Here is a 16887-nt window from a genome sequence, read left to right on the forward strand (position 1 = left end):
GGATCTCGGGTTGCTTGGTAGAAGGGCGACAGCAAATGTTCAAAATAAATAGATTAGATGTTTGTTTGATAGAAGGGGAGGGGACCTCCACAAGCGTGTGTTCACAGCCGGCTTGTGGCGTGAGATGCTGTGTGGCTGCAATAAAGTTACGAACTAAAGTAGCTGTAGCTTTCTTCAAGGGATTTTCATAGGAGAGGTAGCACGGGAGCTTGGTGGGTCCATTTGTTTCCTGTAATACTATAATATCTGGTTGTGGGCCTAAAGTAAGTATGTACTGTTGTAGAGAGGCTGCTTTGCCTCGGTAGCTACGGTAATTCCATTAAAGGATCGCCGTGGCTTGTTGCTTAGAGCGTGTCGTGGCCATCTGACACGCTCTATGGCCATCTGACACGCTCTAACAGTCGATGGCAGGTCATGCCATCGACTGTTAGAGCGTATGGTACTGCGTGGCGATGGAGACGGGAGCCACAACCGTCGATTCTGTCTTGTCTAATGGGCCCTGCGTCTGTACGGGTTTCAAGGCCTCCGGAATTGACGACGAGAGAAGCCTGCGTTTACTGTCGGAGGGTGGCAAGATCTTCCTTGAGGGAGCGAAATTCTCGCTTGAGGATGACATTGTCTGAGCGGAGGTTTTTGATTTCCTCATTAAATTTTCAAGCTGATCGACTAGTTGAGCAAAGACGTCCTGAGACGAGGGAGGTTCGTTTCCACTCAGTAAGGTGTGATTTTGGTCTGCAGCGGGTGTGGATGAGTGAGCCATAGGTTCGAAATCAGGATTGGGTTTCTTTCGTTTTTCTGGGTTAGTGCTGGGTTAGTGCGCATTGTAAGGCTTCCAGACGTGATTGTAAAGAGGCTGTCATAACTTAAGAGGCTATCATAAAGAGCGCGGCCAGCCGAGCTCTGTCCCGGCTGGCCGCGACGACTTGCCGGAACCGTCGTTGCCGGAGGATGTAGGGTTCGGCATAGCGCTTCGTGCAGCCAGGCGAGCCTGAGAGATGAGGAGCCCAGACGTCAATCTTACTAAGATGGGACCCCCACAAAGTCGCAGGTGGGGAAGCAGGGATGGTCTGGGGCCGGGTCTCGGAGGCCGCAGTGGTGACACAATTGGACGTTGGGCTGAGGGCAGGCCGTAGACCGATGTCCTACGTCGTGGCACGTGGCGCAGACTAGAACTGTTTTCTTGTGCAACGATCAAGGGTATTCGGCCCCATAGAGGCGTACAAGGTATGGGACCTTCGGCACTGCAAAGGTCAGGATCACGGTCGTGGTTTGGCCAACACGACGCACTGCATAGATTTCGTGCTCAGTTTGGTCGAGGTTCCTGAGAATTTCATTATTTGTGAAGCGGAGGGGAACCCCATGGATTACACCCTTCCTGGCATTATCGGGAGCAAGTCCGTACAGTGATACTGGATGAACGGAGGTGCCCGAGAGTTATCTGCTTTACTTGCACGAGGGCTGGGGCTGCTTCCGCGGAGGAAGTGCTGATGGTAGCTGTATTCTGTATAGAGTGGATGCGAAGCCTGAGGTTTGCTTTTCTCCACGTGGCGTTAATCGCGTTCAGCAGGGCCAGGGCGACTGCAGCGTATTCCACGTCTCGGAGGCGTAAACCACCTTGCGGGTGTAAGACGAGCGTATAATCGCCTCGGGGGGGGGGGGGGGGGGGGCTGAGGATAAAATGTGGGCTTAAGTGTCTGCAGTAGGTTGGCTGCTTGCGCTTGGGCTCGTGATACGCCTACAGTTGCTGGCGGCGTGATGGTGCCGCGTTGGCGTCGGCGTTGAGATCGCGACACGACCTCGATGAAATCGTCATCTTGATTCGTAGTGGCAGGCTGTTGACCCTCCTGGTCCGTGATATCCGATTCCATAGCTTGATGCAGGTTTGGATGAAGGGCTTGCACGTGCGAAGTGCCGTCACCATCACGCAGCAAAGAGCTTTGCATACCGTTCTCGGGAGTTAGGCCTACCTACCGCGGTAGGCCTGGCGCGGGGTTCTGCGCCCTAGATGTCCCAAAATCGCATCCACCACATCAAAAGTGGTGTCGGGATGATCCTTTCGACTGGCTGAGTTCGATGACACCACAGGTTTGGAGGATCAGGAGAAATTATCGCATACTTGCTCGAATAACACGGAGGCCATGTGAAATGCGACCACACAGCTCGAGCTCAACGGCGCTACAGCCCGTTATGGCGAATCACTTCTCTGCACTTCCGACCGCTTTCACATTGAGTGGAACGGCTTTAATTTTGACAAACTGCGGTCTTCATTTATACGCAGCTGGCTTAACCTTGATGCGGCGCATTCATTTTGTTTTTTCATAAGAACCAATTCCACCTATGTTCCTAATGAGCAGGTCCTCGATCACTTGCCTTAAACAACGAACTTGTGGAGAAGACTGTAGCACAAAATACTACTCTCTATGAAGTCAGTGAACTCTATCGTCTATATTGTCGTAACGCTAGCCACACCTCTTTACACTATGTCCTTACCTTCCCTTCTTTTACTGTTTTTATCTTTTTGTTGCAATTGTTCCCCTTACCCACGTGTACGATAGCAAACTATGCGGCAGCCTGGCTGACATTCCCGCCTTTTCGTTACCTTCATTTCTTCCTTCCTTGATGTATCAGACGATATATCAATGAAACTAGAGTTGCTGGCAACTGGCTTGGATTTGTCTCGGTTGACAAGAACGCAACCAAGCAGAGTAAGTGTAGCCGTTCATGTTAAAACCATAGTGTGAAATCTGAAAGAACCACAGACGCCATGTATCTTTCTTTAAGTGATTACCAATCTGCGAGTTAATTAAATGTATGTCTTAAGCTTTACGAGTTAGCATGATGGCTTCAACCATTCTGAACTGAATCTTAAAACACAGCTCACATGAACTGTACTTTGAAATTGCTTTCTCAGAAAGGCAAAAGGCTCGTTGCAGACACATGAGGTAGAAGAGAAGGGTGGGTGGGTGGGGAGGGGGGAGAATTAAAGAGCTTTAATTTTTGTGAAGAGAGTAGACGGATTTAAGTTGTGCTCTCTCTCTCTCTCTCTCTCTCTCTCTCTCTCTCTCTCTCTCTCTCTCTCTCTCTCTCTCTCTCTCTCTCTCTCTCTCTCTCTCTCTCTCTCTCTCTCTCTCTCTCTCTCTCTCTCTCTCTCTCTCTCTCTCTCTCTCTCTCTCTCTCTCTCTCTCTCTCTCTCTCAGAGCTGCCATGTTGCAGTCACGCAGGACGTGGCTTCCACTCGGTCTGTCTAGGTAGCAACTGACAATTAGCGCGCACGTACGTAACTATAGAGGCGGCCATGAACCACCCGCGCTTATCTATCGGGGACGAGGCTGCTTCAGCGAGCAAAGATCGAACTATGGCGGAAAGCACAGAGAAACAATGGCGTTAAGCCCAAGACGCGGAGAACAATGTGGTTAGAAAAGTGGCGTGCGTAGCCTCAAGATAAGGAGATTATCGCACCTTATTTCACGCCTGGCTGGATGCTGGCCACTCACACTTATCTTCAGTTAGACAATAAACCAGCTCGCCAAACTAACAGCTAATGATCTCACCAACGCAAACGTCTCGTATCTTGTTATTCCCGCACTCCAGTCACAAGCCTATCAGCCCCGTCAGCTCACTTGGTGATCGTGCTAAAAAGCTGCAGCTTGCGTTATTCCGGCTTTGATTAGGTAGTCTGGAAAAGCCGTGTTAGAAGAAACAGCACCTTGCCTATTCATATTAACAGCGCTACCGACACATACAGAAAGAAGAGGGCACAAACACGGCGCTGACTAAGAACTGCGTTTTATTGCTTAGGCCAGTGGTTTTTATACACACATGGGCAAAAACAACAAAAAGGAAAAAAGAGAAGAAAACACTAAATTAACACGGGAACATATGAGAGCGCGAGCGTGGCATCATGCTGACTTTACGTTTATTCACACGTTGATCTACTTACGGGGCAAGAAGTGATCAACACAAAACACAAGCCCATTTTGTAATCAGTTTGGAAACAAGACAAAGATTACCAGGGTGGGCTTACTGCGCTAGGAATCTACACTCTTTTTCTGGGAGGGCGATAGATGGGGTGCTTATTTGTTACTTGTTAACTTGTTAATTTCTAACTTGTTAATTTCTGTGGCCTCTAAGATTTCTCGCACGATTTGGCTGCCATGCTCGCCTATCACTACGCTCTGGTCAAAAAGGGGCTGGCATTTGCTAACGCAATCACGACAATGCTGGGCGAGGTGACCACTGAACGTTTTTGAAACATTGTAGTGGTGTTCCCTCAGCCTATCATTCAGGCATCGGCCAGTTTGGCCGACGTATTTCTTGCCGTACGAGAGAGGCACAGAATAAACTTTTTCTGCGCAGGCAACAAACTGTTTGTGATGCTTCGTTGTGCACTTGTTACGACTAGTGAGACGAGTGTTAACTTTACGATACATTTGCGACAGTTTCAGGGGAGCTGAATCGTGCCGAATCGTGCCAAATCGTGCGAGAAATCTTAGAGGCCACACAAATTAACAAGTTAGGTGATAAATGCATAAGCACCCCATCTATCGCCCTCACAGAAAAAGAGTGTAGATTCCTAGCGCAGTAAGCCCACCCTGGTAATCTTTGTCCTGTTTCCAAACTGATTACAAAATGGACTTGTGTTTTGTGTTGATCGTACTTCTTGCCCCGTAAGTAGATCAACGTGTGAATAAACGTAAAGTCAGCATGATGCCACGCTCGCGCTCTCATATGTTCACGTGTTAATTTAGTGTTTCCTTCTCTTTTTTCCTTTTTGTTGTTTTTGCCCATGTGTGTATAAAAACCACTGGCCTAAGCAATAAAACTCAGTTGTTAGTCAGCGCCGTGTTTGTGCCCTCTTATTTCTGTCTGTGTCGGTAGCGCTGTTAATATGAACAAGTACCAATTCGCCCAGTCTTCCGTTTTACCTTGCCTATGTTAAGACTAGTTGCTAATGCAATGCTCGAAGCACCACGGGTGGCATGCTCAATTACAGGGGCAGAATGACACGGGGAACCGCGATTACGCGGTGTTATTTGAAGGGAACACATTCTCTTACGGCCAATTTTCGCCCACAACAGTTATCTTTTAACGCACTTCGATCCTTGTGTCGTCAAACAAATTGGGTGCACCTTGCCGATTGCGCAAATAATGCAAGAACTATTGCATGAACGCATTTAGTTTGCAACCGGAATAGCGTCAACCGTCATATATAACACCGCCTCCGATGTGCGCACTTTCGTGACCTGTGTATTATAGCAGCCCGATACGTGTTTGCGGGTCTGTGTAAAATGATCACGTCGTCTTCGTTACGATCTGGGGCAGCAATTCAGGCAGCCCGCCCGCCTGACACAAGCAGCGCCCTCCGACAATTTCCCCATTTTATACGGCGTTAAGACAAGCGTATACATAACGGGACCTAGAAGGTGGGCCCTAGTCATCAGAAACGCAAAGACAGGCTGAGTTACTGCTTTTGCCCACTTACCGAGAACGTTCTTGCTTCACGCGTTGTATTCGCCAAGTGAGGAACGCACGACAGCAGCCACCGTACCTGGTGAACGTTTTGTTGCTCAGAAAGGTCGCTCTGCTCCCGACGGTGTTTTCGCACACGAACAAGTGGATTTAAACTGCGCAAATGTTGATATTCTGACCATCTTGCCTTACCTACTTGCGCATTCAGCAGCGCATGTGCACATGGTCATCCACTTTCATCTCTCGGGAAGAGCTGCAGCCGCTTGTCCAATGGGGTGACGTTTCGTACGGAGACAGATAGGTACAGCGACGAATTTTTTAAACACGAAAGTGTTTTATGCCCGGGTACACCGAGATCTCCGTGACGTGATATCCGTCAAGGAAGTGACAGACCCAGAAAAAGTGCCACTTACGCGGCGGCGCCCGGTTTCGATCCCACAACTCTCTCGCCGCAACGCGAGGTACGTAGCGCTCTGACCACTGCGCTATAAAAGGAGACGCGAACGCGCCTTATGTCTTTTGCTATGACACATTATTATGGTGCTGCCGTCTAGGAGAGGCGAAGCGAAGTAGCGCATCATGACGCTAATGAACGCCGGCAGTTGGCGCTTTGATTCAAGCGCCTTCGCGTACCGGGGACACTCGTGAATTGGGGCACCCTTCGCTGTTTTTTGTTTCTTGCGTGCCGGCGTCACTTCCTCTGGCGGGGTCTGGTTCGCAAACTCTTCGCACATGAAGGAAATTCCTTTAACATTCAACTGCTCCTGTGATATGGCCCCTTTCACTTTCGTGTTTTGCCGATTCCTATGAAAGAGGGATCAACCACTTTTTTTTTCTTTTTTAATAATATCGCGGGAGTGTCCACCGGCGAGTGGGTCAGAATGTTATCCCGGTATAAAGCGGCAAAAAGATCGAGCTTAGATCGCACAGTTCCCATGCGCAGAATGCTCTCGCCAGCTCAACCGTCGCCTGTTAGGGTGTTCCCGCAAGATCGACACAACCCGTTTCCGCTTCTAAGCAGCCGCCTATTTTTATTGTCGCGAGCAAGGCGCACGACAAATCACTGTCACCGCTCGGCAAGGGAAATAGCCTGTTTATTACCAGCGGGAAGGGGTTGTGTCGTGATTGTGCGAACAGCCTAGCAGGCGACGGTCGTACTGGCGGGACCATTCTGCGCATGCGTACTGTGCGATCTATGCTCGCCTGTTTCGCCACTTTCTACAGTGATAAGGCGCTGACCCACTCGCCGGTTGACGCTTCCGCGGGTGGGTCAGCGCCTGAAAAAAAATTCATGCAGTAAGCGGATAATACAAAATTCTTAGCACTTTCTGCTGCGTCACAGGTCTGACCGCCGCCGTAGTCAGTTGCTTCGCAGCCACTGGAGACTGAGGGCCGAGGGTTAATTGGCGTGTTCATGGAAGGTGTATTCATGGCGAGGAAGTGGAAGTGGTTACCGAATGTATCTACTTAGCCCAAGTTGTGACCCCGGATCCCAACCATGAGGCAGAGATAATTAGAAAGATAAGAATGGGGTGGAGTACATTCGGCAGGCATTCTCAGATAATGAAGGGCAGCCTACCATTGTCCCATAAGAAGAAAGTGTATGACAGCTGCATCTTACCGGTACTCATTTACGGGGCAGAAACTTGGCGGCTCACTAAGAGGGTTCAACTTAAACTGAGGACGACTCAGCGAGCAATGGAACGGAGGGTGGTAGGGGTAACATTAAGGGACAAGAAGAGGGCGGAGTGGGTCAGAGAAGAAACGCGCGTTAAGGACATCGTATAAATTAAGAAGAAATGGGTGTAGGCGGGGCATGTAATGCGAAGGCAAGATAACTGTTGGTCATAAAGGGTAACAGAGTGGATAGCCAGAGAAGGCAAGCGTGGCAGGGGGCGGCAGAAAGTGTGATGGGCAGATGGAATCAATAAGTGTGCGGGGATAAATTGGCCGCAGTTAGCACAGGACCGGGATAATTGGAGGTCTATGAAAGAGTCCTTTTCCCTACAGTGGGCGTAGATAGGCTGATGATGATGACAAAATTTGGCGGCTGTACAAGCCCGGTGCTTCCAGCGCGAGGCAGAACGTTTATTAAACGTGGTGATAGGCCACGTACCGCAGCTAAACTGACCTAAAAGACGCGAAATCACCCCTATGTACGAAAACAACGCGAGAGAACAACTTTCTTTGTGCACAGTTTCAAGTCTTGCACGTTGCGCGACTAAGCTCTAGAGACATGGAAACTATCGCATATAAATACATGGGGAGTAAGATTTGACAGCGAATTACACAAAAAATATTCAGAATCCTGGAACGTTATTTTAGAGATTGGATCTCCACGTTGACTTCTTGCTTTATGGCAAATATTGCTTTCCTGAAGTGGTTCTGCCATGTTCCTGACAGGTCGGAATTTTGAGCGAGAAAGCTGGCTATGTGCGTACAGAAAGCGCCGGGCTTGTACTTATCTCGGCACAGAACGTCGCCTTTTCTCGGAGAGGGTCCCGTTGTGAGTTGTCTGTTACCAACAGCGCGAGGAAACGTGAAAGCCCCGCATTTTCACATCGCTACAAATATCCCTGTGAGCAAGTTTAGGAACATCTAAATGCACTCCATACTGCCTTAATAAATTTAGTAATTCACTCCTGCTCACCTCTTAACAAAGGTTTTGCTACGAATTATATACAACTGCTGCTGTTGCTTTGTGAAGAGGACGTTACTTAAACTAGATCGCGAGTTGTGTTGGCATACAAAAACAAAAACATTTATATTTCGAGAGAAAAAAAAATACAGTGGCCTGACTTCAGACTCTAGCTCAACGTGTTATAAAATATATACTGCACCTTGGTAGTGTTCACAGCGCAGTTCAACACGCTAATCGAACAATTGGCCCGCAACACTGAATCATTGCAGTGCAAGTTCAAAAGCCCGGACGATTTAAATGAAAGTACCTCTCCAGATCGTCGTGCCGCATCATTACTGGGTACAGAGGTCCTTTTTGGAAGTGAAACATGGCGGTTTATTGTCATACGAAACAGGGCGTAGGGTCTTGGTGTTGTGTGACTCCGAAACGATTAAGTAAAAAAAGTTTCCATGGGACAAACAAGCTTAATATACGCATTATGAGAAACAGTCGTAATTGGCAAAGGACTCGGATAGGCAGTGAAATTAATTTTTGTAAACCCTTCAGAATATTCTGCGAACATGCCTTTGGAAAATTGTTCACTGTATACAAGTGTTGCAGTCACGGTTATTAGAAACTTAGAACAGTCGATGACAACAAACACCTACAGCTACACTAGCCATATCAGCGCGTAAGGTTGACGTATATTAACAGAGAATACACACAGGGCAAGCGCCGGCTCTGTAGTGTTGTTCGACACCAAACACGTGCTGCTATACTCAAATCTCGTGCAGCGCAAAATAGCTGCAGAAGTTTCAATGACGTCAGCTACTTCGTAGAGGCAACGCCTGAGATGCATCTTCGAAGAAGCTGAACTGCAGCGCTTTTGTGAGCATTTAGTGTCGAATAGACATCTGAGTGTTAGCACTTCTACTGTGTGTCTTTCCTGTCAATGAATCTCAAATTTTGGCGCTCTTATGTCTTGTGTAGCCTTGTACCAACTTTCCCAACCATATGCTCTTTTGAAACACCCACAAGCCGCGCCGTTTCTTCAAATGTGGTGTCTCCTACATTCGACGTCGTCATGAGCTGCGGAAGCGTTTCCGGGTTTCCCACCGCCTCAGCTTCGGTGCAACGAACGAACAAACAAAGAAACAAAAAACAGTTAAGGCCTCGAACAGCCGACTTTCTACAGCAACGTATATGCACTGACTGCGATCGTCGTATCACAATATCGTCTGCACTCGCGTAGTGTGTCGTAGACGGTTCTTGACAGCGTGTGCCCGCGAACCAGTCGCATTGAAAATGCACAATCCGCACAAAAAAAAAAAAACTGTTTAGGACACCGAGCGTCTTGCTCCGAAAGCATCTGATCAGTTGAAGTGTCAACTCCTTCGATCACCACGGAACAGCGGACTGCGAAGAAATTCTGTCCGTCCTTTCGGTTCTCAGACACTTTGTTTCACAGCAGCAGTTATCGATGTGTCAGCCATCCTTCACTGGCACGCGCGCACAAACACAAACACACGCACAAGTACACATGTCTTGGATGCTTAGGACGTGGGCGGCTTGGGATGCCTCGAAGCGGACATTTCGTCTTCGAGGAGGACGAGAGACGATGGGATTTCGGAGATTTTAATCCTGGGCACTCCGTGAACAGACGTTCCGCATCTAATTGGTTAATATTAGCACCGAAATCCCTGGGAGAGAGAAGAAAAGAGAGAATTATTCGAGATAACGGGAACGCGTCAGCAATGCGGACGTCAGTTTTAAGCCGCCCGAGGGACGCTAGCGGGCTTATTTTAGCGTACGCGTTTTCCGCGGCTGCGTGGGACGACAAGATAAACGAACAAGAAAGCAGAATACGACAATATGAAACACTCTGGGATGGCAGAAACTGCGCTAGGAGAAAAAACAATAACCTTGAACAACAGCTTAAAGTCCGCTTATTGCAAAAATGGTACAAAATAAACAGCACCACCGTCGCACACATAGTTCGGGCTTCGTTCAACATTTTGATTATCAGCAAAGCAAGCATGCAGTAACCACACGAGACAGAGACTGCGTGACAACCGTACATCAAAGCAGAAAATAGATTTGTCTGTTTGGATAAAGAAAAGAATGAAACTTGAAGAAGGAAGGAGCGCAAGGTAAAGTAAGCAAGCCACTCATAAACGCTATCGCAGTGACAAGCAGAAGACAATGCGAAATGAAGATGCGAGATCAAACAGGCAAAAAAAAGATAACGTAGAAAAAGATAGACAAGCGTGCGCTTGTAGTGAAGCGGTGTGGCATTGACCAGAAAGAACGGGTCGCCTCACTCCTGATTCTCTTATAAACAAAATGATGCAATATTTCACGGCCTTAAACGTAGGGAAACACGATCAGAAAGGACACTCTTGACTGTCATAATTTTAATTAAGGCGTAATATAAAGGTACATTGGTGGCATATTTACATAAAGACACATATTTTCTGAGGTTGTCGGAGCCGCTCTTGTTTCCGCGCTTAACGCCGATGCCTGCGTTATAACTGGCGAAGAACTTCTTTGTAACGCCAAGTCATGCTTAAGCTAATGTCAATATGAAATTTCATGTTTTCCAAAGCCACTGATCAGCTGCTCGAGTGTGTGTTCAGCGCAAGCCGAAAACTCAAATTTCCTTCCGTTTTTGCAAAGTAAAATGCACCAATTATTATTTACCGGCAGTGAACTAAACGCCAGAATGAGGACAAGTGTTCGCTCTAGTAATTCCCAAATATGCGCGACGATTCTGGAACAGCAGGGCCTTCTTCAAACTAGCGGTCCAACGCTAACATGGCTGAATAGAAGCGCTACATTCATTTCACAGCGTACCAGCGTGGCCAGCTTGCATAGATGTAGGAACTTCGGCATCAAGGGTCAAGATTAAAAGGAGTAAAATTGTTCAAGACCCTTTTATAAGAGTCACTGAACGCCGCCAACTTAAGAAACTGCCTTTTATGTGCATTCCTACATCTACACTTCGCAGTCCGAGAACTTTTGCAAAACCGGAAGCGCTGCCGGAACACGCTGAAAAATAAATACCGCACTGCTCTTCGAACAGTTCGCGGTTAGTTCACTATTGAAAATAGAAAGGCCCATTAAAGACCACGTGAAGCGCAGGCAATGACCTGCTTCGGGAAAATCTGAAGCAACCGGCGTTCTGAGAATCCGTGCCAAAGAGAAAAAAAATATTCTGCGTTCAGCAGGCAGGGCAGTGAGAAGAGGCTAGGTCAGGCAATGCGAGTGAATGGCACACGAGATAAAATATGGGGGAAAGAAACAGCTGAACAAACGTGTTATCTGATAGCGCAAGCGGTAAACCCCACCAAGAGTGAATGTGCGAGTAAGTGCTTTGGAAAAGAGCCCAGTGACGCAGTCAGTTTTTTTCTTTCTTGTGCCAGGAAGCTAGTCGTATACCTTTTTCTGCACTGTGTTGTTTTTAGTTAGAGATGAGACTCTTTGTCGAGATTAGGCAGAGGTAAAGACTCCAGCCGGATGAAGTGTCGGTGGACGGCGTACTGAAATCCAAATAGAGACTGAGTCAGGGCCTTTCGGCTGTTGATGAAAAGTAGGCCATTGAAATAGCAAAGGCGTATGGCCGCCAAGGTGGAGTCATGCGCTTAAAAAAGCAACAGTTTCTGCCGCAAATGTTTTAAGTACGAAAGCGCCACAAAAACAAGTCGCGAGGCTCTGGAGTGGCGCCCCAATTCCATCGTATGCGCAGGTCGTACTCTTGTTAGCACCTTCTAGATAACAGTGCGGCACGCATGTTGAGACTTTATTTTAAGGTTACTCTGCGTCGTGAGTTCAGAAGGTTACAAAAAGCGTAGAAAACATCAACACTTGGATGCCGAAATAGTATGTGTCTTGCTAATCGCGAGGAGTGGATGGAGCGTCGATATGGAGCGGTCTTGCTTCAGTCCCTGAGGGGTCACTCAAACACAAACAGAATATAGCTTATCAACAAACAATCAGACATAGTAGCTGCTCACGGGGTCTGATGAACGTTTTGTGCCCTATAAGACATACTTACATATGACTTGCAGTTACAAACTGTTCACCTAAAAATCCTCTCGACACAAGGTCACTAAAAGAAACTAAACCAGTTCATCCACAGCCAGCTGAATATCGACACTTCCAAATATTTCTCCCTTTTGAAAACCAGAGATACACGTCACAAGCACTCATTAACTCTAATTGAACCCTCATTTCGCACCCACTGCTTTATATACTCATTTTTTTTTGTGACGTAAGGGAGTGGAACAGCCTTGACATCGATTCCTAGCAGCTCTTCATTCCATATTTTTTTAGAATCAGTAGAAACACTATTTAAACTAATCATAAACAAGTTAAATGCGTCTGTTTTGAACTGCTTCCTGAGATTACGGTAGCGAGTTTTTTACTCTTTTTACGTATTTGACACGTTTTTACACGTTTTTATGAAAACTTAGTTGTTGAACTCAGCTACCACAGGGGAAATGTGTTATTGTTCGCCTGCTGTTCGCATTCTGCGTGCCCTGGTTCTGTAACAATGCTCAATTAAGTTTCTTTTGTTTGACAAACAGATGTATGTATTTGACTGTATTGTCCTGCTGCGATAATTATAATTGGATTGGCAGCATGTACAAACAATAATAAATAAATAAAAACCACACACACGCACACGCACGCCAAAAGGAGACGAACTACTCACCCCTATACGTTCTTTGGTATTCTCGACTGTGGACTGCTTTTCGTGTTCATTTATCGAGCCTCTCATTTCCAATCATATATAATTTTGCACAGCCCACTAATTGTGACAGGCTACGGAGAATTCCTACTACAGCCCCGAATGGTTTACGCGCATGGAAGCTGCACCACATCCGGCTGTCTACGCATTCGAGGGCCCTGGCCGAGGCACACGAGGACAGCAGTCGTTTCATCTGGGTTACATGTGCAGCTCAGTAGCACTTGTTAAACAAGTACATAGGCGAAACGCTAACGTGACGGGTATCACGTACGTAAAAACGTACTTTTTGTTTTCTCATTCCGTGTTGTCACGTTTCGTTAGATTGAGTGCAGGGTTGAAACTGTTTGCAAATGCGTAAAGCTTTGTGAGTGGCAAGGGTAGAGGTAAGACGCAAAGGCACGGAATCGATAGTGGTTACTTTGAAATAAAGAAAACATTAAATGAGGAAACATTGACAAATTTTTGACGCAACTTTGCACGCGATGTCTTGGAAGGAATTATTGGCACTACGCACGCAAGCCAGCACTACCTGCAACGAAAAACAATTTCCGTCCTTGGCGAGACGCGCTTCCTTGATAGCCGCAAATTATAGCCCTTCTCAGGGCGCCGGGACTTTACATACACTTGATTATCTCAGAGCAGTTCAAGAATTGGATAAGCAGAAGTCCTTGCCTATAGTGGATATTATAATGCATATATAGTGCGAAATTCAACAACTACGTCTTCAACAACTGTCTTTTTGTTGATGACTTCGTGCAGCGCGAAAAACGGACAAGGACAGAAGGAGGCGACGGGCACAAGCGCTACAAACTCTGCTGAGGGCAGAAACTCTGCTAAGCTTTTTGTTGAATTTAGTCGAATAATTTCTTCATCTAAAACTGCTAGTAACTGAAATGATTTACATCTTCCTGCATTTATCACATGGGCTACTAATGTGATACTAAAGAAGTGAAAATATTCGATGAACATGACATACATTGTGAAATTACATCGAGAAAACGACTGAATATCAAATAAACAGCGTCTGCTAGGCACACACTTAGGAAAACACATATACGCAAGTACCTACAGCACGCGCCAAGCTTCTAGGTTTTCGAACGGACTGGGAAAAATTATGTTCTGGAGTGACGCTACTGAGGGTGGCAATCTTGTATTCTAAGATGCGCACCACGAAGAGTGGAAGAAGAGAGGCTTGAGCTCCGGGCCGCTGACATCTTGATACCAAACAAACATGATCATGCTTAATTTGCTAAAGCATACATTGTTGGATGGCACGTATTGCTATACACGGTTCTCAGCAATGTATTGTAAGTAAAATAAACAAAAATAAGCAACGACAGCAAACGGGCCATAAGAGACCAATTGTCAAAGAAACGATACACAGAAACAACACGTCAAAGTGCTTGTCTGGGCCGCTTTCGCGTTCTGAGTCGGTCCTGTTGTGAACAACTCGCAAAAAAAAAAAAAAAATGAAGGGAGCTCACATTAACGCGAAAGACTTGAAGGTAGCGAAGCTTTTCGCAAACTTCGAGACCATCACGTCTGTTTGGGTCTACGATTGCAGCCGATTTGCTTCTTGTTCGCTGCCGCAACGACCTTTACCACATCACTGTTGCAATAACTGTGAGCTTCCTTCATTGTTTTGGAAGTGATAATCATTGGAAATCACCTTGGAGGGGAGTACGCTATGACTTGTATTTCTCGGTACGACCAACGGTTACCACGATCACATCTAACACTGGAGTTCTTTTTTTTTTTTTTGCCAGTCTTGGCGAATCACCCTAAGTGGGTATGCTTGGATTGTTGAAAGTGCGCCGGGGACGCTGGGCGGTCGCCGCGAGGCAAGCGCTCACGTGCACTCGGCATTTTCTTGGCATTTTTAACTGCGGACACACAAAAAAACGATTTGCTAAACAGCTTCGCTATTAAAATACCTCGATCCCTCCACCGGGCTCCCACTGAAGCACAGCATAGCAGCGAAGGTTCCCTGCCGCACGCACGTCATCCACCTGCCCATACTTACGGGAGGCAGCGGCATGTCGTAGAACTCCTCGACGATCTCGGCCCTCGCGTGAGAGCGCCTACTCAGCGTGGCCTCGGCCGCGTGCTGCCGCAGCCTGCCGGACGTGGTGCCGTACGGGCAGGGTGCGTACAGCTGCTGCGGCTGGTGGTGGTGCGACGAGAGGTCCCCGTTGCGCGCGGGCGCCGGAAGGGGCTCCTTCTGCTTGTCCCAGCTGGCCAGGGCCACCTCCTCGCACTTGGACGCCGGCTTCAGCCGGGGCTCGGCTGCGTCGCGCACGAGGACGTTGGACGCTCGTAACAATGGGCCAGAAAAGTGGGCGACCGTGTTAACCAAGCTCTAAACGCTGTCAGTCACTGCACGCGATTGACGCTGCAGACGACGCGTACAGTGCAACATCGGTGAACAGTACGTCGCGGCTAGGTAAAAGTATGACGGTTGGGACGGCAAATAAACTAGGTAGAAGCAACATTTAGTATGGATGGTTTGATGGCCAACATAACTACGCTTTATCGCGTACATTTGTTCACGGGCATACGTTCTAACTATATATTCGATATCATATACAGTAAAACCTCGTTAATTCGAACTAGAAGGTGACTGTAAAATTGTTGGAATTAGGCGGAGTTCGAATTAGCGGGCGGGCGCTCAAATGAAGGAATGATCGCGCCACACTGCGTGGGCAGAACACAAAGAAGCCACCTCTGGACTCGCTATCGCGTATTAGGCGCTACTACACGTTTGTGGCAGGTGATTTCGTAAATAATCTTTCGCACATAAAATGGCATGCGCCGGAGCACTGGAGCCATTGGCGCGGCACCCTCTGTACAAGCAAAATAAGCTGCTGCAGGAGCGTAGCCCGCATGCCACGCTGTTGTTTTTCTGTTTCGTTGTTTTGCATCTCTAATAAATTTGGTTTCGGCTGGATTTGCAATACAATGTAATCACTCTGAGGTGACTTCTTCTGTGAGGAGTTATGGAAACCAGGGAATCCCAGTTCGAATTAAGCGGTCTGGATTACGACACGTTCGAATTATTGGGAGTTTTCCCCATTGAAATATACAGGGCTGTGCCGGGACCGGGGCCTCAGTTCGAATCAACCGGAAGTTCGAATTAACCGAGTTCGAATTAACGAGCTTTTAGTGTAGCAGTTATATCCACATTTTGTTTCAGAATAACCCCGCAAGTACAAGGACATTCCGCTAAATTTATTAAATTGCGATTTCGCTGTACACTAGGCGTGCGTTGAAGACGTAGTGAGATCGTAAGTACAACTCAGTGTCATGTCCTGGAGTTTCGCTGTACTCCGAGGCAAACAAAGAAAAATGAAACAGGGGTGTACCGTATATCTCCGAAGCGGCTGCCTCCGCGCGGTCCCTTCTCCGTCTGCGTCCTAGCTCGACGCAGGCGGCGACCACGATCACGATGAGCACGACTACTGAGCAGACGATTGATGTGACCACGGCAAGCTTGCGGTGCATCTCCTGTTGGGACACTGCACCCGTCGACGTCTCCGACATGCCTGCCGAGAAATTGGTGAGGTCAGCTGTTTCATATCCCTTTATGTCCCAAGAGACACTTGCGCAAGAGTAGCGCCGTTAAGAGCTTGGTTGAAAACATTAGACCCAGTTACACCCAGTGTGAAATCTGCTGAAACATTGGAGCTGTGGTTCTTTTGTGTCGGCTAGAACTTCAATGGGCGCTCGCCCGAAAACGGCAGCGCCATGGCCTCGCAAATTCTACGGTTCGCGCTGAGGAATCGGCAACAAAACGTTAGCGGCGCGAGGCTCCCTCCCTGAGCTGGCGGGAGAGGAGCCCGCCCCTGCAAGACCACTGCGCCCTCTATCGGTGGGTCTGGGAACCTGCTCCTACCCCTGCGTTACGCACGGCCCACAGAAGACGAACCTAGAATAGCTCTTCTGTAGTAGCGTCCAGTTTTTATTTAACCTTTAACGTTCATTCAAAAAGCTCCCAACACCATCTAATTTCGTCCCTTGGCACTGTGGGTGTTGTTGGCCACCAGAGAAA

General features: G+C 47.7%; 1 protein-coding gene across 1 annotated transcript in view; it reads right to left on the reverse strand.

Annotated features, from left to right (window-relative positions):
* Positions 1-8413: 8413 nt before the first annotated feature.
* Positions 8414-16887, reverse strand: part of LOC144175184 (cell adhesion molecule Dscam2-like) — a 97378-nt gene continuing 88904 nt past the window's right edge. The window contains exons 20-23 of the mRNA XM_077704287.1: positions 16202-16381; positions 14863-15125; positions 11528-11628; positions 8414-9789 (exon numbers count right to left, since the gene is read on the reverse strand). Of these exons, the coding sequence (XP_077560413.1) occupies positions 11554-11628; positions 14863-15125; positions 16202-16381 (518 nt within the window). The 3' untranslated portion in view covers positions 8414-9789; positions 11528-11553. The remainder of the gene's footprint in view (positions 9790-11527; positions 11629-14862; positions 15126-16201; positions 16382-16887) is intronic.

The sequence above is a fragment of the Haemaphysalis longicornis genome, unplaced genomic scaffold (genome assembly GCF_048455015.1).
Source record: "Haemaphysalis longicornis isolate Haplotype H1 unplaced genomic scaffold, Haemaphysalis longicornis Haplotype H1 scaffold_3, whole genome shotgun sequence".
NCBI classification, from domain to species: domain Eukaryota; kingdom Metazoa; phylum Arthropoda; class Arachnida; order Ixodida; family Ixodidae; genus Haemaphysalis; species Haemaphysalis longicornis.